Source organism: Chamaea fasciata, unplaced genomic scaffold, assembly GCF_029207755.1.
Source record: "Chamaea fasciata isolate MVZ Bird 193981 ecotype frontalis unplaced genomic scaffold, bChaFas1.0.hap1 SCAF_32, whole genome shotgun sequence".
Lineage (NCBI taxonomy): Eukaryota > Metazoa > Chordata > Aves > Passeriformes > Sylviidae > Chamaea > Chamaea fasciata.
The window spans coordinates 1,845,236-1,871,518 of record NW_027094117.1 but is presented as its reverse complement, the minus strand read 5'-3'; the positions used below and the strand labels follow the sequence as shown (position 1 = coordinate 1,871,518).

Below are 26,283 nucleotides of genomic sequence, written 5' to 3'. Positions count from 1 at the left end.
TGAATGAGCTCCTGCTCCTGAAGGACAAGAAGAACCCCAACATTATCAACTCTTTGGACAGGTGAGTGCTTCAGCTCTCATCCCGTGCACGAGCCCTGCGTTAATCTTTCCTGGCATCCGTAGTCCGTGGCCTGTTTTGAGAAGCCTGACCCGGCCATATCTTCCCAAAACAACAGCCTGGCAGTTCACTCCCTCCATGTTCCTTTGTGGCACCACTTTGGTTTTCTCTTCAAGCGGACCCTATTTTCTGTGTCTTACAACAAGTGCTGATAATCCATGGCAGAAATTATTTCCCTTGGTGTCTTCTTCCCAAATCTTTTCCATTGCTTCAGTTACCAGGAAGAGCAGGTTCTTGTTTCCAGAAAGGCCTCATCTGCCCATTTTTCAATGGCCCTGCCTGTTGCTGAAGAGACTTTCTGCAAGGTTTTCCAAAGAGTTGACCACTTTTATCCCAAGTGCTGCACGGCCTCCCTCCCTGGATAGCTCCGGAAGTTGTGTTGCCTTGTTGTGGAGTGAATGGTGGAAGTGATGAGTTCAGATGCTGAAGCAGCTGGGGGCAAGTGGTGTGGTTTCACATTGATCTGGGCTGTTGCTAAAAGTGCATCTTTCACTTGCTTGCCATCTAAGGCCTCTCCTTTTTCACAGGTGTCTCCTGTGAAAATCAGATGGGATTCTGTCCTCATTGACAAGTGACCTGGAAAGAAAACCCCACTGGAGGCTTTGCCATGGGGGAATTGAGCACTGCACATTCATCTCTGTGCCATTGTTTTCCTTTTCCAGCTTCCTTGTTGATGGAGATCTCTGGCTGGTGATGGAATACATGGATGGAGGAACTTTGCAGGATGTGGTCAGACAGACACGCATGGCTGAAGGAGACATGGCAGCTGTCAGTCGGGAGGTGAGGGATCCTGTTTGTGCCTCCCATGGCTTGGACACGATGCTCCTTCCAGAAGGGCAGGAGAAGAGGAGCGGCTCCATGCTCAGGGCTTTGTTTCTGTCTTGTTTTTATGAGCTGGAGAGGAAAGAGCCACTGAAATGAATGGCCTGCCAGCATCACTGCACTTCTGTTCTTGTCCCCTTTCCTGCTGTTGGGGTACTCTGTCTTTTTTGGGTTTGATTTGCTCTTCTCAGCTTTGCCTTGGAACCATTTGCCTGGAGCTTGTGTGCACTGCACTCCTGGCCTGTCACAGCAAAGTTTCTGCTGGCAGAATTCTAAACTCTCCTTTCTTGGCTGATATATTCCAGCCATTGATTTTTACCCTGGTGTTTCTTTTTCTCTCTCAGTGTCTGCAGGGCCTGGATTTCCTCCATTCCAACCAGGTGATCCACAGAGATCTGAAGAGCTCCAACATCCTTCTGGGAATGGACGGCTCTGTCAAGCTGGGTGAGTGCTCCTGGCCAGGCACGGCGCTCCCGGGCTGCGGGTGTGGGGCTGCTTGCCAGTGACGGCCAGAGCCCCACAAGTGCTGCTGGTGGCACTGCCACAAGCGCTCCTGCTGCCCCTGCAGAGAGCTCAGGGGAGGAGCAGGAGTGTCAGGAGTGGCTTTGCTCTGGCTATGGCCCTTGCAGAGGGGCAGGAGTTGGAATGGAAATCTTCAAGGGAATCAGTAAAAGCCACTGCATGAAAGCTGAGGGTTTCTTGAAGGGTCCAGTTCCATCTTTCCTTGCCTCCAGCCATGAGGACTTTTGCAGCTGTATTCACGACTGCATTCTCACACTGAGAGCGGGGAATCTTTGGGGTTGGTTTCCTCATTCCAGCTGCCTTTGACAGGGTTTGTTTCTGTCCTCAGCTGATTTTGGCCTCTGCGCTCAGCTCAGCCCTGAGCAGGACCAGCCCAGCTCCATGGTGGGCACTGCTCACTGGATGGCCCCAGAAGTTGTCACCAGTTCTCCTTACGGCCCCAAGGTGGACATCTGGTCCTTGGGCATTGTGACCATCGAGATGGTGGAAGGAGAACCTCCTTACTTCAAGGAAACGGCGGCCATGGTAAGCGTCAGATTCTCCAGTGTTTGCAGAGGCCTGTGAGCACAGCGTGACCCTGCCCTGGCAGGAGCAGATGAAGGTTTCTGGACATGGGGAAGGGAATTCCCAGAGGACTCGAGCCTGAACACAGACCAATATTCTGCAGTCTCTGGCAACAATGTGCTTTGGGCTTTAAGGTGTTCAGCTCTTCTATCTGTGAGGATGACCTGAAAACGTGAAGCCAGTATCAGCTCCAATGTTATCTTGCAAAAAAACCCCAAACGCACCCCAAAAGCCACCCCCAAACACAAGAAATCTATGAAGGAGTTTGTAAAACAGGTTTGGCGAGATTAAGTCCCTTCCGGCTCTTCTCACTGGGAAAGTTGTCTAACACGTCAAGATGATTATTTAACATGCCCAAAGTCTAACACGTTTCTTTCCTAGCCCAAGCTCCTTTCTCCATGTCACCAAGCCTGAGCTTTCAGCAACACAAACCTGTTTCTTGTCTGGCAGTTTCTGGGATGGGGCATCACAAATGAATTTCCTTGAGTGTCAGTGTCCCTGCAGAGATGCGTTTGATGTAAGAATCCTTTGAAATAACAGTCAGACCACAGTGACTCTTGCAAATGGCCTGGAACGCTGGTGTCGGTATTTGGAGAAGCAAAATCTGCTCTTTCTGATGGAAGTGCCTACTAAGAAAGCCAATGAGATTGGCTCTCCAGGCCTGATCATTTGGATGTTGCAATGGCTGTGGCTGAATCAGGCTTTGGGTTTTTTGGTTGGTAAAGAAAAATGAGCAGCATCTCTGCCAGGGAGGAAAGTGCCCCTGGAGCTGGGGCTGAGAAGCTGGGCTCAATGTGAGCACTGTGGGTGTGATGGAAGCTGGCAGAGCGCTGTGTTTGCTTTTCCTGCAGGCTCGCACTCTGATCCGGCAGAACGGGACCCCGCGGCTGCAGGAGCCCCGGCGCCTGTCGGCTCTGCTGCGGGACTTCCTCGAGTGCAGCCTGGAGTGGGACGAGGAGCGGCGCTGGTCTGCCCAGGAGCTGCTGCAGGTGAATGCCAAGCGGCTGCAGGGGAAACAGCAGCGGCAGGGAGGGGTTTTCTTCTGGGGCCCTCTCCCGTAATCTCCAGGCTTGCTGCTTTGCACGCGCAAAGCAAGCAGAATCCTCGCCCGGTTTGGGTTGGCAGGCTCCTTTCCAGGTCCTTTGAACCTGGTGCCCTCAATGGGCGCAGACATCTTCAAGCAGATCAGGTGCCCCAGAGCCCTGCCTGAGCTGAGCTTGGCTCTTTCCAGGGAGGAGGCACCTCCCACATCTCTGGGCACCTTCTGTCAGTGTGTTCCCCACTCTCCTGGTAAAAAAACAAAATTCTCCCTTACATCTAATCTGAGCCTGCTTCCCTCTCTGCAGTTCAAATCCATTCCCCTTTGTCCTGCTGCAACAGAGCCTGGGAGGAAGTTGACTTTGGAAAGTAACGCTTCACTTCTTTCTTTTTTATCCTTTGGCCAGCACCCATTTTTAGCATCAGCCAAGCCTCTCTCCAGCCTGACCCCTCTGATCACTGCAGCAAAGCGACTGAAAGAGCAGCGGAGGACATGAAGCGCTTTCTCTTCTACTTGGGACAACTACTTAGTTCTGGTAGTTAGCACTGCCAGTTAGTTCTGGTAGTTAGGACAGCCTGTTTGTTCTGGTTGTTGTGACACCCTGTTTGTTATGGCAGCTTTTAGAATAAAAACTCCCGTCAACCTCAACTCCCTTGACATGTGCCATCCTTCTCCCCCTGTGACTCAGCTGCGCGGAGCAATGCGAGGCCACAGTGGGCCCAGCCTTGCCCAGAGCTGAGCCCCAGCAGAGGCCTGGCAGAGGCCAGAGCAGCCTCGGCATCTGCAGAGTCAGCCTGGAAGGACTTGCTTGGAGCCTTCTGGGCTGCACTCGACTCTGGGTTACAAATTGTGTGTGGCGGAAAATGCCACTGGTTCTGCAAGAGGGCAGAAGGGGCCTGGGGAAGGCCAGAAGGGCCATGGGGAAGGCTCCATGCTAGAGAAAAAACCTGCCCTGTGTTGGAGAAAAACCATGCCTTTATCACCTCGGACAGAGGCAAGAAAATTGAATCCTAAACCAAGGCAAAGAGAGGCAGGGGAGCAGCCCCGGCCCTTCCACTCCTGCCAACCAAAGCGTCCATCACCTGCTTCTGCACCCCTGGGCGCTGGTGGTCCGTGGCTGTTGGTTTTTGTCAGGCTGGCTGCCACCAGCCCAGGACAGGCTGGGCACTGGAGGCTTCAGGTGGGGAGATGGGATCCTGGGATGCATTTGATGGCACCTGCCAGCGCAAGCAGGGGAATGGGCTCAGCCGAGGCAGCGGTGGGAAGGAGACCGCGGGCAGCCGCTCCCGCAGCGTGTCACGATCCGCTCCCAGAGGCGGGGTTCAGGATGGTTCGTTTTAGGGATCTCAGACTACAAAAGACACAGCGGGGGACAAACTCAGTTTACTCAATCACAAATGCACTTTGATTTCGTGCCAACAAATGCCATAGTGGGGAGAGAAAAGAGAATAGCAAGAAAGACAGAAAAGAGGGCAAGGGGATTATAGCTACCAGCATGGAGGGTGGAGTCTTCGAGGCTTTTGAAGATACCTATAGACGTGAGTTTCTCCAGTGGGGAGATCTCAAAAGTGAGCGGGGGTCTCTAGGGTTTTTATAGTCCTGTCCGAAGCGACAGGCAGTTGGCCAAACAGGTGGGGGAAATCATTGCAGTGTGTTCATTTAGAGAACTCAGAACAAGTCGGTCGTCAGCAGGTACGGTGTCGACCAGTACGAGTCAGCAGGCGCGGTCACTTCACCGTGACTTGCCCATTGTTTCTGCTCAGGTTCTGATGTTCCCATGTGGGTGCTGGGTTTTTCCATCAAACACACCTGCAGGCAGCACTTGGCCAACATCCCAGCTCAGCCAGGCCACAACTCCCGTCTTGAGATTTTCAAGTCCCTTCGAGGGGTTTCAGTCTCTGTCCTTGACCATGGTGGTGAGGCAGATGAGGGATCTTCAGACCGTCTCTTACAGTCTGGAAGCTCCAATCTGGTAAGACACTGCAGGGGGGTCAGGAAGGGGCATCCACCCAGCACCGCTCCGGGAATCCTGTGCCACTGACACTGATCCCACTTTGTTTCCCAAGGGAAGAGGGACAGGAATGGACACAACATGGCAGCCAGTGAGTGCCAGTGGCAGATCCAGCTCTGGATCCCCTCTGTGTGGATCCCAGGATGGATGCTGGGATTAATCCTGGTGTGTGATCTGTGCTGGAATCTGATGGATCTTCTCTTTCTGCAGGAAAAGATGTGGGAACCAAGGGCCTGACCTTAGGTACGGAAGGGGATCAGCGTGGGATTCCAGAGGGAGATTGGGGCAGGATGGACGGACTTGGATCAGGGGGGGATTCCAATCAGAGCAGGGGTCCAGAGCAGGATCAGATGAAATTGTGGAGTGGGATCGGGGCTGGATGCTGGAGGGGGATCAGTTGGGATGGATGAGGCAGGATTGGTGCAGGTTGGATGGAGCAGGATCAGTGGGCATGGATAGATGAGGCAGGTTTGGTGCAGGATGAATGGGGCAGGATTGGTGTGGAATGGATGGAGCAGGATCAGGCTTGGATTCTGGAGTGGGAACAGGTGGCATGGGTGGAGCAGGACTGGGACAGGGTGGATGAAGCAGGATCAGGTGGGATTTGGGAGCAGCTCCCGCTCTCCATGGGCTCCACAGCCCAGGTCCATTGTTGAAGAATGGTTAGCAGAGCAAGGCCACGGATCATTAGAGGCCTTATGGCCCGATACCAAGTGCTAGCAGCCTACGTGCTGCTAAGACAAGCTGTCCTTGGGACAGCAGTAAGCACGGTTACAGGCCAAAGATAAAAGAACTTGTGGTTAATAGAGCGTAGCAGTAAGCACGTATCCAAAGTTTTCAGCATGCCAAGGGGAAGAACCTTCTCACGCTTGATATAGCCAATCAAGTATAGATGAGTAGTGGATGCTAACCAATTATATATTGACAAGTATGCTGAACGCTTCGGGCAAAAGTATAATAACGGATGTTATGAGCAATGAAGTTGAACAATGCTTTACCAATCATAATGATTGATTGCATTCTTCCCTCGCCGAAATCCTCCGCGGTCCATCTTGTGCACCTGGGACAAGATAACACCACGACCCACTCTCATCCCTGCAGGAATCACTGCCTGTGCAGTCCTGCGCAAGGAGCTGCATCCAGCCCCTTTCCTCTTCCCAGGGAAAGCCAAGAGCTCCCGCAAGAGCTCATCCCGCTGCTCCCACCCACCCGGCCCCGCCACCTCTCTTCCCCATGGATCAACTTCCCATTTTCCCCTGTTTCAAGCCAAGAATTAGTTTTTAGAACTAGAACAAAGATGCCAGATGGAAGGAGCCTTGCTGGTTTCAGTCAGAAGCATCAGTGACCAAAGGTCACGTTTCCTTTGGTTTTCTCCCATCCTTGTTCCTCCTCAGTGTTCAGGCTGGGCTATCAGGCGTCCTTAGGGCTGCATTTTCACAGTTCCTCTTGCATCCTTTGGGCAATAGCCTGTGCCCTGGGAGGATTCTTTCTGCTCCTTGGCGACACAGGAGAACCTTCCAGGCGGTTTTTGCATGAGCTGCTGCTGTGATGTCACAGGAGCATTGCCACGTCCCCGTGGTGTTGCTCTTGCTGTGGGACACAGAGGCCGCAGTGTCCAGAGCGGCTCTGGGCGCCTGCTCCTTGCAGGAGGATCCTCCTGCCCGAGGCATTCCCAGCGGTCAGCCCACACCCTGACGGCTGTCCTTCTGTGCTTGCAGGGCTACAGTCTGCAGACGTGTGCAGCGCAGCCAAAATGTTCCAGAATTTGGTTGCTGCAGTTTGCAGCCTGTACTCTGTGGCTTATTCGGTGTATTTCTTGACCCACTTGGCACGTAAGTCAAGCTTTTCCCTCGGTGCAGCATCTGTGGCTTTGAGCTTGCTGTGTGCTTTCTGTTCTTCCTCGGCAACTGGGTTGGCTTTGTAACCAAATTGCCATGAAGACACCATTGGTTTGGGAGAGCTGCTGCCAGCAGCTGCAGCTGAAAAAAGGGGGTGTCTGCAGCCAGCAGGGTGGGCACAGCATTTGCAGGGGAGAGTTGCTGGGGGAGTTGCGTACTCTCAAGGGGAGAGTGTGTGGCAGCCGAGCCTGGAACTCCCTCCGTTTGCTGCTCCGGCCCAGAACTGACACAGCCCAGTATTTGGTGCTGTTCTCTTGCTTGCTGTGTGAAGGGACTGTGGCTCCTGGAGGGATGCTGTGAGAGCAAAATGCTCTCTTGGGGTTGCTTTGCTCTGTGGCATTTCCCACCACAGGCATTTCTTTTCCTGACAGCATCTGGTTCATGTTCCTTCTCCCATTGCAGGGCACCTGACAGGTGGATCTCGAGCAGCTCCTCCTTTGGTGAGTTCAAAGGGAACCTTTGGTGTTTGGAATTGTGCAGCAAGTTGTGAGCTCAGCGTGTGGCAGCCGAGTGCAAGCCTGGGAGGCTGAAGGAAAGTTCCTGTCAGTGTCTTTGCAGCAGCAGCAGCAGCAGCAGCAGCAGCAAAGGCATCCCTGGCAGTTTTCTCCTTTTCTGTTGAAATGCTTTTGAAGAGCTGCAGGTGTGGTTTTGCAGGCAGAAGATTGCTTGCTGGCTTTAGCCATGGTGGAGTATCAAATTCCCAACAATAAGTGGCAATGTCGACTTTAGCCCATTGTTTGTTTGTTTGAACAGCTGGGAACCCTATTTCTGCTTAGTGCAGCTGGATGTGTAGCTGAGGATAAATAAGGTGATAACTGAGATGGAACTTCCCGTCCCTCACACTACCGTCTGTCCACAGGGCACAAAAGCAGCATCAGCACCTCCTCCAGCTCCCTCTGCCTCCAAAGAGGAGGCCAAAGAGGAGGAAGGCAGCGGTGAACTTCCCACTCTTCAGGGAGATAATGGTGAACTTCCCTCTGTGCCGGGAGACGACAGTGAACTTCCCGCTCTTCTGGGAGATGAGGGTGAACATCCCGCCGATTGGGAATACAACGGCGAGGCTCCCGCCGTGTGGGACAAGGACAGTGGACATCTCCCAGCGTGGGACGAGGATGGTGGACGTCACTCGGCACAGGGCGAGAATGGCCAAGCTGCCATGGCGTGGGACGAGGATGACGGACATCTCCCGGTGTGGGATGAGGACGGAGGACATCCTGTGGCTTGGGAAGAGGAGGGTGAATGTCTCCCAGCATGGGAAGTGGAGGCTGAACGTCCCATGGCTTGGAAAGACCATGGCCAACCTGCAGCATTTTGGGAAGAGGACGGAGAACCTGCAGCGTTTTGCGAAGAGGACGGAGAACCTCCCTCTGCTGCGGGATCCTGGGCTGAAGGTTCTGGCAGCAGCACAGCCCTGCAGGCAGAGGAAAGAGGGGAGCAGTGCCTGATGCAGCTGAGTACGTCTGCTCTGTTCCTGTGTGCCAGAGCAGGTGCTGTGTGTGTGTCTCAGCATCAGCTGCAGCCGGTGTTGCTCTGCAGCTGAATGTCCCAGAGTGACTGATTGTCCTTCCCCAGATGAGAACAAGGGCCCCCAGGGAGTGGGGCTGCATTCTGGCTCTGCTGCAAGGTGGGGTCTCTGTCTGGGAGAGAGTGTCTTCCATGTGGTTTCTTTCAGGAAACAGCGTGAGCGTGGGGGAACCTGCGGAGAAATACCTGGAACTGGAGCAGATTGGCCAAGGGTAAGTGCAAGGCAGTTACTTCTACACGAGCAGGGCCCAGGTATTTTGCTGGTGCAGGATCAAGTGAGAAGTCAGGAGAGCTGCAGACACCTTCAGGCACTGGGGGATGATGCTGCTGTCTCTCAGTCCTGATCAGAATTGACAACTGTGGTCAGATGGCACCTCCAAAGGCCCCTGAGGCTGGCAGTGTCCTGCCTGCAGCAAGGAGCAGGACATGGAAGATCTTCTGTCCATGCAATTGGATTGCCTAAGAGAGCAACTCACCATCTGCTGACTGTCAGAGAAGAGTTCTCAACAAGATTGCTTTCAAATCTTTTACTTGCAAAACTATTCACCGCTCAGGATTATCAAGAGAATGGCTTCCAAACAGAAAGCAGAGATGAACTAAGAAGGGCTCTTTTCAGCACAAGTAGTAGACCCCACACATCCAGTAACAGACACAGAGCTGCTGCACTCAAGGGGAAAATGCATGATGCCCTGATGCAGGGCTCTTGTGGATCCTGCAGCTCTTAGGCAGGAAATGCAAAAGGATGAAATACATTCTTTTCTAGTTCTTTAGACAGCCGGCCCCCAGCCCAGGTTTTGAACTAAAGGAATTCATCACGGACATTTGGGGTTTGCTCCAGCACTTTTCCTTCATGTTTGGCCTCAGTTTTCCCTTGCACACCTTGCATGGCAGAGGGCTGGTGGCTGCCGCACCCTTCTTTCAAGGCTTGACGCCCCCAGGTGTTTTCTGAATGTTACAGGCAGAAGAGATCTCCTGTCTGCCTGACTTTCACTCCCAGGGTCTAAAGCACTGCTTCTTTCCTCTCTGCTGTTTTGTCTGCAGGGCTTTCGGAGCCGTTTGTAAAGGACTCGACAGGGCCACTGGACGAGAGGTGAGTGTCTGCTGACAGAGAGAGAGGGAGAGCAATGAGAAGATGGATGTCCAGAGCAAAGCTCTCTCCTAAAGCCTGCAGTTGTCTTTGGCTCTGGTGTGGGTGCCAGCCTGTGACAGGGATCATCTGAGCATGGGATGTGTGTGTTTGCTTTGTTGTGCAAGCCCAAGCAGAGCAGCTGCATTTGAAATCATGAGCAAATGCCATAGAATTGCTAAAGGGTTCCCAGCTCTTTTGCTCTGTTTGCACAGAACCAGAATTACCTCCTGCTTGCAAAATGTGTTTGAATAATAATGAACATCATCATCATCATTCTAAGAGTGGTGGTAAACTAGGGCCATTTGAGAAGAGTGTAGGTGCAGAGAAGGTTGTTAGAGCTTTGAAGCTGAGGGACCATTTCTGCAGAGCTCACAAGGCCAAATGTCTCTGGCCACGTGTCCTGTAAGCAGCCCCCAGCCAGCAGAGCAATGGGCTGTGGGAATGGCACTTGCTGAGCTCTGGTGTCCCATCCCAAGGCAGTTTGGCACAGCCTGGCTGCGGCGCTCCAAAAAGACTCGCTCCGTGTTTGCTGTGGCCTCCTGCCACAGACTCCTCCAGTTGAAGGTCTGCAATGTCCCTTCAGGTGGCCATAAAGAAAATGAGTCTCCGAGGGCAGAAGAGGGAACGAGCTGTGAATGAGCTCCTGCTCCTGAAGGACAAGAAGAACCCCAACATTATCAACTCTTTGGACAGGTGAGTGCTTCAGCTCTCATCCCGTGCACGAGCCCTGCGTTAATCTTTCCTGGCATCCGCAGTCCGTGGCCTGTTTTGAGAAGCCTGACCCGGCCATATCTTGCCAAAAGAACAGCCTGGCAGTTCACTCCCTCCATGTTCCTTTGTTGCACCACTTTGGTTTTCTCTTCAAGCGGACCCTATTTTCCGTGTCTTACAACAAGTGCTGATAATCCATGGCAGAAATTATTTCCCTTGGTGTCTTCTTCCCAAATCTTTTCCATTGCTTCAGTTACCAGGAAGAGCAGGTTCTTGTTTCCAAAAAGGCCTCATCTGCCCATTTTTCAATGGCCCTGCCTGTTGCTGAAGAGACTTTCTGCAAGGTTTTCCAAAGAGTTGACAACTTTTATCCCAAGTGCTGCACGGCCTCCCTCCCTGGATAGCTCTGGAAGTTGTGTTGCCTTGTTGTGGAGTGAATGGTGGAAGTGATGAGTTCAGATGCTGAAGCAGCTGGGGGCAAGTGGTGTGGTTTCACATTGATCTGGGCTGTTGCTAAAAGTGCATTTTTCACTTGCTTGCCATCTAAGGCCTCTCCTTTTTCACAGGTGTCTCCTGTGAAAATCAGATGGGATTCTGTCCTCATTGACAAGTGACCTGGAAAGAAAACCCCACTGGAGGCTTTGCCATGGGGGAATTGAGCACTGCACATTCATCTCTGTGCCATTGTTTTCCTTTTCCAGCTTCCTTGTTGATGGAGATCTCTGGCTGGTAATGGAATACATGGATGGAGGAACTTTGCAGGATGTGGTCAGACAGACACGCATGGCTGAAGGAGACATGGCAGCTGTCAGTCGGGAGGTGAGGGATCCTGCTTGTGCCTCCCATGGCTTGGACACGATGCTCCTTCCAGAAGGGCAGGAGAAGAGGAGCGGCTCCATGCTCAGGGCTTTGTTTCTGCCTTGTTTTTATGAGCTGGAGAGGAAAGAGCCACTGAAATGAATGGCCTGCCAGCATCACTGCACTTCTGTTCTTGTCCCCTTTCCTGCTGTTGGGGTCCTCTGTCTTTTTTGGGTTTGATTTGCTCTTCTCAGCTTTGCCTTGGAACCATTTGCCTGGAGCTTGTGTGCACTGCACTCCTGGCCTGTCACAGCAAAGTTTCTGCTGGCAGAATTCTAAACTCTCCTTTCTTGGCTGATATATTCCAGCCATTGATTTTTACCCCGGTGTTTCTTTTTCTCTCTCAGTGTCTGCAGGGCCTGGATTTCCTCCATTCCAACCAGGTGATCCACAGAGATCTGAAGAGCTCCAACATCCTTCTGGGAATGGACGGCTCTGTCAAGCTGGGTGAGTGTTCCTGGCCAGGCACGGCGCTCCCGGGCTGCGGGTGTGGGGCTGCTTGCCAGTGGCGGCCAGAGCCCCACAAGTGCTGCTGGTGGCACTGCCACAAGCGCTCCTGCTGCCCCTGCAGAGAGCTCAGGGGAGGAGCAGGAGTGTCAGGAGTGGCTTTGCTCTGGCTATGGCCCTTGCAGAGGGGCAGGACTTGGAATGGAAATCTTCAAGGGAATCAGTAAAAGCCACTGCATGAAAGCTGAGGGTTTCTTGAAGGGTCCAGTTCCATCTTTCCTTGCCTCCAGCCGTGAGGACTTTTGCAGCTGTATTCACGACTGCATTCTCACACTGAGAGTGGGGAATCTTTGGGGTTGGTTTCCTCATTCCAGCTGCCTTTGACAGGGTTTGTTTCTGTCCTCAGCTGATTTTGGCCTCTGCGCTCAGCTCAGCCCTGAGCAGGACCAGCCCAGCTCCATGGTGGGCACTGCTCACTGGATGGCCCCAGAAGTTGTCACCAGTTCTCCTTACGGCCCCAAGGTGGACATCTGGTCCTTGGGCATTGTGACCATCGAGATGGTGGAAGGAGAACCTCCTTACTTCAAGGAAACGGCGGCCATGGTAAGAGGCAGATTCTCCAGTGTTTGCAGAGGCCTGTGAGCACAGCGTGGCCCTGCCCTGGCAGGAGCAGATGAAGGTTTCTGGACATGGGGAAGGGAATTCCCAGAGGACTCGAGCCTGAACACAGACCAATATTCTGCAGTCTCTGGCAACAATGTGCTTTGGGCTTTAAGGTGTTCAGCTCTTCTATCTGTGAGGATGACCTGAAAACGTGAAGCCAGTATCAGCTCCAATGTTATCTTGCAAAAAAACCCCAAACGCACCCCAAAAGCCACCCCCAAACACAAGAAATCTATGAAGGAGTTTGTAAAACAGGTTTGGCGAGATTAAGTCCCTCCCGGCTCTTATCACTGGGAAAGTTGTCTAACACCTCAAGATGATTATTTAACATGCCCAAAGTCTAACACGTTTCTTTCCTAGCCCAAGCTCCTTTCTCCATGTCACCAAGCCTGAGCTTTCAGCAACACAAACCTGTTTCTTGTCTGGCAGTTTCTGGGATGGGGCATCACAAATGAATTTCCTTGACTGTCAGTGTCCCTGCAGAGATGCGTTTGATGTAAGAATCCTTTGAAATAACAGTCAGACCACAGTGACTCTTGCAAATGGCCTGGAACGCTGGTGTCGGTATTTGGAGAAGCAAAATCTGCTCTTTCTGATGGAAGTGCCTACTAAGAAAGCCAATGAGATTGGCTCTCCAGGCCAGATCATTTGGATGTTGCAATGGCTGTGGCTGAATCAGGCTTTGGGTTTTTTGGTTGGTAAAGAAAAATGAGCAGCATCTCTGCCAGGGAGGAAAGTGCCCCTGGAGCTGGGGCTGAGAAGCTGGGCTCAATGTGAGCACTGTGGGTGTGACGGAAGCTGGCAGAGCGCTGTGTTTGCTTTTCCTGCAGGCTCGCACTCTGATCCGGCAGAACGGGACCCCGCGGCTGCAGGAGCCCCGGCGCCTGTCGGCTCTGCTGCGGGACTTCCTCGAGTGCAGCCTGGAGTGGGACGAGGAGCGGCGCTGGTCTGCCCAGGAGCTGCTGCAGGTGAATGCCAAGCGGCTGCAGGGGAAACAGCAGCGGCAGGGAGGGCTTTTCTTCTGGGGCCCTCTCCCGTAATCTCCAGGCTGGCTGCTTTGCACGCGCAAAGCAAGCAGAATCCTCGCCCGGTTTGGCTTGGCAGGCTCCTTTCCAGGTCCTCTGCACCTGGTGCCCTCAATGGGCGCAGACATCTTCAAGCAGATCAGGTGCCCCAGAGCCGTGCCTGAGCTGAGCTTGGCTCTTTCCAGGGAGGAGGCACCTCCCACATCTCTGGGCACCTTCTGTCAGTGTGTTCCCCACTCTCCTGGTAAAAAACCAAAATTCTCCCTTACATCTAATCTGAGCCTGCTTCCCTCCCTGCACTTCAAATCCATTCCCCTTTGTCCTGTTGCAACAGAGCCTGGGAGGAACTTGACTTTGGAAAGTAACGCTTCACTTCTTTCTTTTTTATCCTTTGGCCAGCACCCATTTTTAGCATCAGCCAAGCCTCTCTCCAGCCTGACCCCTCTGATCACTGCAGCAAAGCAACTGAAAGAGCAGCGGAGGACATGAAGCGCTTTCTCTTCTACTTGGGACAACTACTTAGTTCTGGTAGTTAGCACTGCCAGTTAGTTCTGGTAGTTAGGACAGCCTGTTTGTTCTGGTTGTTGTGACACCCTGTTTGTTATGGCAGCTTTTGGAATAAAAACTCCCTTCAACCTCAACTCCCTTGACATGTGCCATCCTTCTCCCCCTGTGACTCAGCTGCGCGGAGCAATGCGAGGCCACAGTGGGCCCAGCCTTGCCCAGAGCTGAGCCCCAGCAGAGGCCTGGCAGAGGCCAGAGCAGCCTCGGCATCTGCAGAGTCAGCCTGGAAGGACTTGCTTGGAGCCTTCTGGGCTGCACTCGACTCTGGGTTACAAACTGCGTGTGGCGGAAAATGCCACTGGTTCTGCAAGAGGGCAGAAGGGGCCTGGGGAAGGCCAGAAGGGCCATGGGGAAGGCTCCATGCTAGGGAAAAACCTGCCCTGTCTTGGAGAAAGACCATGCCTTTATCCCCTCGGACAGAGGCAAGAAAATTGAATCCTAAACCAAGGCAAAGAGAGGCAGGGGAGCAGCCCCGGCCCTTCCGCTCCTGCCAACCAAAGCGTCCCTCGCCTGCTTCTGAGCCCCTGGGCGCTGGTGGCCCGTGGCTGTTGGTTTTTGTCAGGCTGGCTGCCACCAGCCCAGGACAGGCTGGGCACTGGAGGCTTCAGGTGGGGAGATGGGATCCAGGGATGCATTTGATGGCACCTGCCAGCGCAAGCAGGGGAATGGGCTCAGCCGAGGCAGCGGCGGGAAGGAGACCGCGGGCAGCCGCTCCCGCAGCGCCCTCAGGCCACGGGGAACCCGGCGCCAACACGGCACAAGGAACCCACCAGAGCCCCCTGCCGCCCCCTCTGCCCGCAGCCGGCCCCGAGCCCCGGCAGAACCGAGCGCGGCTCCCACCTGCGCTGGGGCCGCCTCCGAGCTCTGCCGCCGCCTCAGTGGTGGTTCCTGGTCACCCCCAGGATGATCCCGGTCATCCCCAGGATGTTCCAAATCGCCCCCGCTAGGATCCCAGTTGTCCACAACATGGTCCCAGTGGCTCCCACTCATGCCCTGTACGGTTCCTTTCAGTCCCTCTCAGGAACAGCTCAGTGTGGCCCCAGTCAATTCCACTACGAACCCAGTGACACCTTCTATGATTCCTTTTGCCCCTGGTGTGGTCCCATTTGCTCACAGTGTAAGTCCAGTTACCCAGTATGATCCCGGTAACCTCCAGACACTCCCAATATCAGTCCAGTTTGATCCCTGTCACACCCAGTATGATTCCAGACATCCCCAGGACTTTGCCAGTCACTCCAAGTGATCTTGTATGACCCCAGCATGACCCCAGCATTGGCCCACCTCCTCCCAGCATGATCCCAGTTATTCCCTGCATTGTTCCAGTTTCTCTTGTTCACTCCTACGATAGATCTGATCACTCCCAGTATGATTTCAGTCAGTGTCAGGATGATCCAAACCACTCCCAGTCTCTCGCAGTACATCTCAGTTGTCCCCAGCATGCTCCCAGTCATGCTCATCTGCTCCCAGTTGTCTCCAGTATGCTCCCAGTAGCCCTCAGTGTGGTCCCAGTAGATCCCAGTACGATCCCTGTTGCCCCAATTCTGCTGCCAATGGGTTCTTGTCCCAGTCCTGGCGTGTCTCAGCGTCCCAGTCTGTCCCAGTCCATCCCTCTCTGTCCCGGTCTCTTCCTGGCAACCACCACTGTTTCCCAGATCCTGCCCCCCTGCCGCGTTCCTGGGCACTGGGACCCCCCTGCATCTCCATCCTCAGCTCCGGGATGCCCTGCAGCCCCTTATCTCCCACCAACACCCCCCTGCACCCTCTTTCCCGCCTATCCTCCTCTCCCAGACCCTTGATCCCCTGTTTCCGTGGCCTCGGGGGCCCCCAGACCCACACTCCTGGCCATCCTGGGGCACCTCACACCCAGGCCTCCCTTTCCTGGGAAACCTGAACTTGCAATGGGGCTCTTAAGCTGCTCTGGGATTTATGATCACCCAAAGGGAGAGAGAGGAGAGGAGAGGAGAGGAGAGGAGAGGAGAGGAGAGGAGAGGAGAGGAGAGGAGAGGAGAGGAGAGGAGAGGAGAGGAGAGGAGAGGAGAGGAGAGGAGAGGAGAGGAGAGGAGAGGAGAGGAGAGGAGAGGAGAGGAGAGGAGAGGAGAGGAGAGGAGAGGAGAGGAGAGGAGAGGAGAGGAGAGGAGAGGAGAGGAGAGGAGAGGAGAGGAGAGGAGAGAGGAGAGGAGATTTGGAATCAGGGATTGGAGTCCCAGTGCCCAGTCCTACTCCCCTGGGGATGGGAACCTCTGGTGGTGGGTTTTGTCAAGCTGTTTTGGAGTTGGAACCCAATGGTTCATCCCTGCTTCTCCCCCCAATAAATCAGGTACCATCCAAAGGTATCTCCTCCCCCGTCCCTCTGTCCATCTCTCCTGACCCTGCCCTTGCTCTGGAAGCTTTGGTCAGCTGTCCATTTTCCCCCTGACCCTGCCCTATGTTATAGAGAAATACCTGTCAGTCCAGCCTGGGGTCAATCACCTTTCTGCTTCGCGCTCTCTATCCCCCAGTTGAAAGGTGGGCACACAGGCTTTGTTCGATCTCTTTTTCGTCCCCCCTCTCTTCGGGAATAAAGATCTCTGAGAAACCATATGGAAAAGAGCTTTCTCTGGTCCTTGCTCTGAAACCTGGACACTCCAACACCTGTTGCCGTAGAACAACAGCCTTGTTCTGCACCATTACCTGAGACTGCAAGCAGATTCAGGAACGGCCCCTGGCGCTGCCAGCAATCAGAGCTAACTGGGGATCTACCGGCCCAGGGTCAGGAACCCCTCCCCACAAGAAAAACTGGATCCACTGCTCCCGCTGCTTCCCCTGCTTTGGGACAAACCCAGCAAGTTGCAGGCAGAGTATGAGTGCAGGGCCCCGGAGCTCAGCACAGCCCGGCCCGGGGGTCCCACAGTGCGTGGCCATGGAGGGTGTCAGGGCAGTCTGGGGAGATCCAGGGAGGTCTGAGGAGGGGACCCAGGTGAATTCCCTAATATTCCCCCTTTCCCCCTGTCCCCCTGTCCCCTCACACTCCCTCTGTCACTTTCACTTCCCCCTCTCCCAAACTGCACCACCGGGATCTGCCCGCCTCTCTCAGCCCCAGCCCTGGCTTTCAAGTGACCTGGGGACCCCCCGCAGAATGGGGGTCCCTCCTGTGTCCCCCAGGTGTTGGGTGGGGGGATGTGAGGGCTGGGCGCACTCAGGACAGCCCCGTCCTCACAGCCAGAGGCTCTTTACTGCTTCAGGGGAGAGGTTCATATCCCATCCCAAGGTCACTCTGGTCCTGGCTCTGCTCGTGATCCTGGTCCTGGCTTTGGTGCCGGCCTTGGCTGTGCTGTCAGGTAAGGGAGGGGCAGCTGCCTCAGCCCAGCCCCTGGGGGCACAGCAGGGTCCCTATTGCCTGTGGAGGGGAATCCTGGACCTTCTCCTCTCCCCTCTGCAGGGGGAAGACAAGGAAATATTCCAGTTGTTCCTGACACTCCGCAGCTGCTGGCCTGTCCTGCTGGGTGGGTTGGGTACAACGGGAAGTGCCACTTCCTCTCGAAGGATGAGCGCACCTGGGATCAGGGTCAGGCTCAGTGCTCTGAGCTCGGGGCCTCCCTGGCCGTGCTCAGCGATGAGGAAATGGTGAGTGAGGGGCTGGGAGGGTGTGGGGTGGCCGAGGGGAGCCTGGGGGCTCCTGGGCTGGGGGTGCAGCTCCCACTGCCGGCTCCTCTCCACTTCCCAGGAGTTCCTATTCCGCCTCAGCTGGAAAGTCGGTTACTGGCTTGGGCTTCGCAGACGGGGACAGCAGCTTCAGTGGGAGGACGGCAGCAGCTTCAACTCCTGGTGAGTCCCAGGGAGCCGAGCAGAACCTGGGGGGCATGTCGGGGCATGTGCGGATGGACAGGGGATGGGGCAGGAAGTGTCCTTTTGTGTGCCAGCATTGTCTCTGCTCCTCCTTGCAGGGTTCCTGTCCTGGGCGATGCAGAGTGTGTATACCTGGCTGAGAATCATTTTGGGAGTGTGACCTGCTCAAATCCAATGCCCTATCTGTGCAGCAGACCCCAAACTCGCCTGTGGCAGGGGATGGACAAAGCACCTTCTCTGTGCTGGGCAGTCACAGCTTTGCCCCTTTTCCAAACCCTGGGATGTCCTTCCTCAGGCGCAGTGTCTGCCTTGCACTGACCCTCAGGGTCACCTCAGTACCTGATCTCATCAACATCTCACCCTGTTTGGTCTCAGGGTCACCTCAGTGCCTGGTCTCCAGGAGATGAACCTGCAGGAATAGGACGTGATGTGGAAGCTGACGTGTGGCTGCCTGTGCAGGGCCTGGGGGTTCCTTTCTCCTTCTGCAGCCACTCCAGGACTCATCCTGTTTCTCTTGCACTACACATTTATACACTAAGCCTGTATATATATGTAGGTACAACACTCTGGAAACAAATTTCAAATGCATTCTTCTAACACTGTATTTATACACTAAGCTTTTATATCTATATTGGTATAACACTGTGAATACAGACCACAAACAAGTGCTTCCATGTGGATGTGACCTTGGTTGGGGCAAGGTGCCAATAATGCCAATGTGTGATTTAACCTCACAGGTACCATTACCTTAAGGGTTGGACTCGATCCTTGTGGGTCCCTTCCAATTCAGAGCCTTCTGTGGAATGACCCTGCATGTCCTCCATCAGTATTTAGGGTGCCACTGTTGCTGCTGTTTTTGTATTCTTTATAATTTTGGGGTTTTTACTGAATGCTTGCAAAGTGCCCCCGGTGTCCCTCGTGTTCCCCCGGCGCCGGCAGCCCCGTCCCTGCCCTGCTCCCCCTCCCACGTCCCGTCCGGGCTGGCGGAGCCTTGGAGCTGCCGTGGGGGCCGTGGGGCTGCCCCGGGGGCTGCGCCCTGAGCCGGGGCCCCTTCCCAGCGCTCCCAGTCTGCCCATCCAGCCCGGAGCAGCCGGCGAGGGCTTCAGCTGGGACGGCAGGGGGGCGATGCTGAGGGGTGGGACCCACCTCGCTTGGGTTTGGTTTGCTCTTCCCAGCCTCAGGAAAAAAGATTTTTGGAAGTTTCTGCCAGAAATCTCTCCCCTCCTCCACTCAGCCCAAGGGCCTGGGGGGTTTTCCCTTTTATTTGGCGAAATCAAAGCCGTGCAGTTCATGCTCATAATTAGGGCCAGGAGAACTCACGGCTTTCCTTGGAGCCGGTACCGGCGAACACGCCGGGCTGGGATAGGCGGGCCGGGAGGTGCGGAGAAGTTTGTTTGTGTTTCCAGCTCAATCCCGACTCGGGCCCGGGCCCGTCCCAGCGCTGTTCCTCATCTGCGGCTTTCCCCTCACACAGCCCGGGGGCGGGGCCTGAGAGCGCGGGGCGGGGGTGGGCCGTGTGCAGAGCCCGCCCCTGGCTCGCTGCCATTGGCGTATCGTACCGTCACTCTAGAATCTCGCGCGCTGATTGGGCCGAGCGGGGCCAAGCCCGGCCCCGGGGCCGCCCCCCGGGCTGCCGTTGACCGGCAGAGGCGCCATTGGCGGAGCGTGTGTGCGGGCCCGGGAGCGGCGGCAGCGGCCGGAGCCCGGTGAGGCGGCGGCGGAGCTCGGAGGCGGCCCCAGCGCGGGTGGGAGCCGCGCTCGGTTCTGCCGGGGCTCGGGGCCGGCTGCGGGCGGAGGGGGCGGCAGGGGGCTCTGGCGGGTTCCTTGTGCCGTGTCGGCGCCGTGTTCCCCGTGGCCGGAGGGCGCTGCGGGAGCGGCTGCCCGCGGTCTCCTTCCCGCCGCTGCCTCGGCAGGAGCCGGTGCCGGAGCAGCGCTGCCTCGTCCCGCTTCCTGCGGGTAGGACGGAGGTGGCCGCCCTGTCCCCGGGGCTGTGCGGGAAAATTCCCGTGGCCAGAGGTTTGTGTCCCCGGAGGAGACCGAGGAGTCCTGTAAAAGTGACTTTATTCCTGAACAAAGGGAGAGGCCGTGCGGCGTTTGCCGTGGGGTCTCTCCAGTTGTTGTCGTACTCGACCTCCTTTTTATCCTGATTTTCCCTTCTGCATCTCCCTGTCCCTTTGTCCAGTGGTGAAGGTCCTTGGAAAGTTCCGACTTCCCGATCCGCCGCCTGCATGTCCTCGTTAATATGCCCCCCCTTTTGTATAACATCCGATATTCATGGCTCTGTTCAGTCTTTTTTCTTCTTTTTGATGTTCAGGAATTTCGCAGGACCTTGGCTGAGCAGCAGTCCATGTCAATGAGTAACGTTTTCTGAAACTGATGGTTTTTCTCATTCCTTCCTTTCTCCAAGTCCCTGTCCCTATGTCCAAGCAGATTCACTGATTCACTCTGTTTTTTCTTGCTGGGTCCTCTTTGACTTTGGGATTATTGTCAGTGCCCTCATTCCCTGTCCTTTTGTAGCCGTGTGTGGATCAGGAGGCCTGGCTGCCACCTGCATCCCCTTGCTCAGCTGCTGAATGAGCTGCCCTCAGCAAGGTGTGTGCACGGTCCAAAGATGAGAGTTGCTGGAGCACAACAGAGGAGAAAGAGCCTTCGTTTAACCCATGGTGTGCCAGGGAACCACGAAACTGTGTCCCATTCCCATCCTTTCCACGTTTGGACCGGCACATGAGCTGCTTTCTTATTTCCTTTGTTATCTGTTTCACCAGTTTTCTGTTGTCATCTATTTGTCAACGACATCTTGAGTCATTTAATTTTCCACCCTGTCCTCCTCCTTCTGCTAATATATAATCTGATCCCATCCCCCGGTGAAATGTTGCATTCTTCGTTTGAGTGGATTGGTGAGCCAGACTGAGGAGCTGGATCTGTCTTGTGGACGTCTTGTAATCTAATTCTGCCATTGAAATGATCAGTGGGTTCTCTGGCCCCTGATCTGAATTGGTTCGGGTTCCCTGGGGCTGGTCCATGGTGTTGCAGGATTTGTTCTGATGGCCGTTCATCTTTTCCCCATTTTTGGGTGCTCCCTCCAGCCAGGGCTGCAACAATTGATCTCTTTTTTCTAATTAAATCCTCACACACTTGGATTCCCAAGTGATTTCTCTGAACTTGTGGTAGCACAAACACCCCAGTGGTCTAATGCTCCCTGTGTGACACAGACAGTGAGAGCACATGTTGGAGTGGGGAGAGGGATGATTCCCCCCCTCTTATTTTAGTGAAGTTTTCACAACATTCTCCATTTGCTGTTTCCCTTTGCAGCTGAAGCAATTTGTGTTGCAGAGTCAGATCTCCTCACTGTGGGCTCTGCCTTTGGCTGTGCCAATTCCATCTGTGCCAGCAGGCAGAGCTTGGGGTGAGGGACAGAGGGAATCAGCCCAATTCCTCCCCCGGGCAAGTAGAGCCTGATGCATTGTCCACACTTTTCCCCAGCAGTGTTAATTTGCATTTCTAAAGCTCCTCTCCTGGCTGCCTGGAAGGAAGCTTCTCTTCCAGACCAGCGATTGAATGACTCTCATGTGGTTCCCTACAATCTACTTTTGTTTTAACTGTGAATTTAACTGTTTAATTCTTTTCACTGTTTACTGTTAAAGGCTCGCTTTTAAAGCTCTTCTGGTTTTGTAAAATGCAACCTAACGGTGAACATCGAAAAACCCATACCAAAATTTTGCCATCACTAAATGCCTTCCACAAACATACACAAAAACATTCCGAAGCCATCAAGTTTTTTCTGCTTCTTCTCCTAGGACTAAAAATTGTTTCTCACACCCCTGGTCCAAACATTACTGACAATTTAAAAGTAGGATTATTATGAGAGATTATTCTGATGGTGCAATCGTTTCTCTGAAACTGCGAGAAAAACAGTAATTCTCCAATAATACATTTAGTGTTGGAGAGTCAAGGCATTACTTGATTTTGGCCAGGATGTGCAACAGAAACCATTTCATCTACACGTAGCCTGGGTGTGCAGCAAAAATCATTCCATGACACGTGACTTTTACTGGATTTTCCCTAAACTTTCTACAGTCTGACCCACAGATCCAGCAGAGGATCTGTGGGCAGGCACAGGGGCTTCCCCCGCTGTGGAGCCCTGGCTGCTGCTCCGGTGCCTTCAGTGCGGGGTCAGTCGTGGCCTGTTTAACATCCACAGACAATTCCAATTCCTTTTGGGAGTCTGGGAGAGCCATGGCTGGGGCATCCATCATTTTCGTTTTTTCATTTTCTCATGTTTTGTTCTCTTTCTCATGTCCATACCATAACATTGAGGCTGTCTGGGGTTAAAATGTCACACAATGTTCTGGATAGAACAGAGAGTCCTCAATCCAGTCCTCCAATTCCCTATTAATCCTCAGAATTGTTGCAGCTCCTTTTTATCCTGGGTAAAGTTACTTCTGAGATTCCCTTGACCTTCTGTTGGTCAATTCACTACAAACTTTCAGTCAAATAATGCCCCAAATATTTAACTTCTTTCTCCACCTTTTGCGCTTTTTCTTTCAAATACTCCAAAATGCTTTTTAGCCTGAAAATGGAGCCATTCCAAAGAGGCTTCTTCTACCACTTCGTGTCCTCCTGACTGGAGCAAGTCATCCTCATCCTGCATTATCCCTGTCCCTGGGGGTGAGGTAAATTCTTTTGATATTTTCTGCAAAGCTTGCCCGAATAAGGTTGGTGCTTCTGTGCATCCCTGCAGAAGGACCGTCCATGTCTTTCCCATTTTCCCTTCTCCCTCTTGTTCCCACTCAAAGGCCAAATCCTGTTCAGCATCCTGTGTCAGTGGGCATCCCCCAAAGCATCTTTGACATCAAATCCTGAATGGCAGCAGTGTGAGGAGGGAACCTGGTTCCAGGTGGTGTAAGGATCTGAGACTGTGGGGTGCCTGGGTTTGATAATCTCATTTCTTCTTAGGTCCTGCACCATTCTGTGGATTCCATCTGATTTCTTGGTTGGCAGCATAGGAGGAGCATTATAGGGAGAGATGCCTGGCTCCCAAAACCCTGCCTTGAACAGGGGCTGGATAACAGGCTGTACGCCCTTCCTTCCCTCCCTTGGAATAGGGGATTGCTTTTAGACACCACTTGTCCTGATTGCCGCAGAGTCATTTGGAGAGGCTGGGTATCTGATTTTCCCTCTTTCCCTGGGGCTGCCCACACTTGTGGGTTCACTTCAGCACAGGCCTTGCCAGACATTTGACACAAAGGTACCACAGAACTGGCCTCTGTATCATCTTTTACAGTATTAATTTGCATTCCCAGTTTAGCCATCAAATGCCTTCCCAGTAAATTACAATCACAATTAGGAACAAGTAAAAATTCCTGCATTTCAAACCCATCCCCCACATCTGCCGATAGTGGTTGACTAAAACACATCTGCTCATCTTTCCCACTTGTCCCTGAATAATCAAAGACATTTTAGGGATTTATCAGTTCCTTAAATCCAGCTTCTGCTTATCAAAAGGGAAGTCTATCTGTCTTACTTCAGCAATATCTGGTTTAACTAAAATCTTTAATTCTTCAAAATTAATGTTACAAGAGCAGCAGGCTGCGTGGTCAGTTAATATTTTCTGGAAGTGATGCCTTCTTCTGTCCCTTCCTTATGTCCGAGTGCCTGGCCCTATCCCCAAGCAGATTCGCAGCATCTGTTTGTAAAGACACTTTCCTCTTCTCCCTTTCATGGGGGTTCCCCGTTTGCGGGACATCCCCCCTGGAGCAGGGTGTCCCCCGTTGCTGCAGCCCCACCCCTCGGGCAGGCTCAGCCAATGGGAGCGCGCGGCGCTGATGACTCACCAGTTGCCAGGCAGACCCGCAGGTCCCAGCGGTGCCCCCCTGGACCCCACGTGCGCCCTGCCCTAGGCCCCAGCGCCCCCGCGAGGGGAATTTGGGGAGGTGGGAGGGGGGAGGTTTTGCGAGGGGCTGAATCTTTATATTGTGGAAAAGTTTTTGTCTGAGTCTCGATGTGTGGGGAGTTTTTGATCTGTGTCGATGTTTGGAGGACTTCTAGGCTGAATCTTGGTGTTTTGGAGATTTTCACAGACACAAGGTGCCCGCTGACTTTTTGAGAATAACTTGGGCAAGGAGGAACCCCCAGCCTAAGGTGCTCTCCTCTTGTTTTCTCCCTAAACCAGGATCTGTCATTCCCAAGGAGTGCCCAGATGGAGAAGGAGGAAAAGCCCCGGAGATCCCGCAGGAGGAGGGGCTGCAAACCCAGCCCAGGGAGCTGCAAGGAGGAAAGACCTGCCCTGTGCCAGGAGGGCGGCCGGAGATCCAGCCAGAGCTCAGAGCTGGTGGAGAAGCCTCATGGAGGGGAGAAGCCCCACAAGTGCCTGGAATGTGGGAAGGGTTTCAGCTACAGCTGCCACCTGATCCGGCACCAGAGGATCCACAGTGGGGAACAGCCCTACGAGTGTGGGGAATGTGGGAAGAGCTTCAGCCACAGCAGTAGCCTGAGGAGACATGAGAGGATCCACACTGGGGAAAAACCCTACAAGTGTGGGGAGTGTGGGAACAGCTTCAGGAACAGCTCCGCCCTGTGGAAACACCAGATGATCCACACTGGGGAAAAACCCTACGAGTGTGGGGAATGTGGGAACAGCTTCAGAGACAGCTCTACCCTGTGGAAACACCAGATGATCCACAGTGGGGAAAAACCATACGTGTGTGGGGAATGTGGGAGGAGCTTCAGAGACAGCTCCAGTCTCGTCCGGCACCGAGTGATCCACACGGGGGAAGGGCCCTACACCTGCTTGGAATGTGGGAAGAGCTTTGGATTGTGCTCCGACCTGAGAAAACACCAGCGCATCCACAGCTGGGAGAGGCCCTACGAGTGTCTCCAGTGTGGGAAGAGGTTTGCAAGGAGCTCCACTCTCCTCTTACATCAGCGGATTCACACGGATGAGAGGCCCTTCCGCTGCCCCGACTGCGGGAAGGGCTTCAACCGCAACTCACACCTCACTGTCCACCGGCGCATCCACACCGGGGAGAGGCCCTGCAAGTGTCCTGAGTGTGGGGAGAGCTTCTCAGACAGATCTAAAGTGACCAGACACCAACGGAGGCAGCACTGAGGGAAGCCCTGCGAGTGCCCGAGTGCGGGAAGAGCTTCGTGCGCTGCTCCAGCTCCATCCCCCATGGGAGGATCGGCGTTGGATGATCCCCAGTGACCCCCGTTGGGCAGAGCCCTGGTGATCCGTGGTCCTGGTGATCTGTGTTGGGAAGAGATGTGGCTGAGGGGGCTCCACATCTTCCTGTCTCCCTGTGGGCACCTGGATGAACACAGGGGCAGGAACATCCATCGGGACACAGACCGACATTGGGAATTCCTTGGGGAGAGCGGATTTGTTGACTTTCAACCCCAGAAAATCTTTTGTGCTCAGTCCTATCTTCTGGGGGCATCAAGGAATGCTGGATGGTCTTGGAGGTAATTTCCAGTGTCAGGATTCCACGATTTTGCTTTCCTGTTGCCCATGGGTGTTTTCCACAGACAAATGGTGATGAACTGGGGCAAAGACCATGACTGTGGAGGCAGTGGGGTGGAAACCGCTCCAAAAAAGGTTCTTCCCTCCCACCCAAGCATGTGGATCCTCAGCTGGCACAGACAGGAATATCCTTTTCTTTTGGCCTTGATTTGCTTTTCATTTCTCTTCATGCCTTTTAAATGTCCAACACTGGGGTAAAAATAAAGACGTTGAACTAAGACATGGCTGGGGACATAAGACATGGGGAGTGACTTTGGGACACATGGACATGGAGGGTGACGTGGCCATTCATGGGGACATGAGGGGACACGGGCACAGATGGAGACGTGGGGGACAATGACAAGGATGGAGACACGGTGGGGAGGCAGCCATGGGTGAGGACATGGTGGGACGTGGCCAGTGGCAAGTGGGGACATGGCCATGGCCGGTGCCATGGGGGGAACTTGCAGGGGCTGTGGGGGATGCTGGGTTTGAGGGAGTTGAGGGTTCCTGGGAGGGCCTTGGGGCTTGCTGAGGGCTTTGGGGACCCCAGGCCCAGCGGCTCCGGCTGCGTTGGGAGACCCTGGTGGAGGTTCTGGGGCAGCTGCTCAAGGACCTCCTGACCTGGACCCCCAGCCGGGCATTGGGCTCCTGGAAAGGAATGAACGTCCTTGTCCCCAGGAGGGAAATCCCAGCACTCCCAGGGTGTCGTGGGCAGCTGAGAGGCCACAAAAGGGAGGGGAAAGCCAGTCAGAGCTGTCCCCCCTAACAACTGCACCCCAAAAATCCCAAACTCAGGGATTCCTCCCAGAAAAAAAGCTGCCAGGAGCTGCCTGAATTCAGGGAAAGGGGGGATGGGACCCCCAGACTGAGCAGGAAGGGCCTGGAACCCCTAGAACCAAGCATGGGGAGATGGTGGTGGGGGATTGGGGGGCAGTGGGGAAGAGGTGGAAGAGTGGGGGAAATGGGGGGCCTGGGACCCCAAAAGAGTGGGGGAGGGGTTGGGACCACCAGATTGCTTTGGGAGGGGTCCTACTCTGTCAAGCTGTTCGTGGGTATAGGGTC

At 54.2% G+C, this 26,283-nt stretch overlaps 1 protein-coding gene across 1 annotated transcript; it reads left to right on the top strand.

The window, feature by feature from the left end:
* The first annotated feature begins 19,367 nt into the window (after positions 1-19,367).
* On the top strand, positions 19,368-25,457 carry LOC136303347 (zinc finger protein 892-like). The gene is made up of 2 exons (XM_066207039.1): positions 19,368-19,426; positions 23,893-25,457. The coding sequence occupies exon 2, from the start codon at positions 23,920-23,922 to the stop codon at positions 24,826-24,828; it is 909 nt and encodes a 302-aa protein (XP_066063136.1). The 5' UTR covers positions 19,368-19,426; positions 23,893-23,919; the 3' UTR covers positions 24,829-25,457.
* Positions 25,458-26,283: the final 826 nt, after the last annotated feature.

What these genes read in the sequence shown, in the direction of transcription:
- LOC136303347 (XM_066207039.1), top strand. Translation starts at nt 23,920, where the DNA reads ATGGAGAAGGAGGAAAAGCCCCGGAGATCCCGCAGGAGGAGGGGCTGC.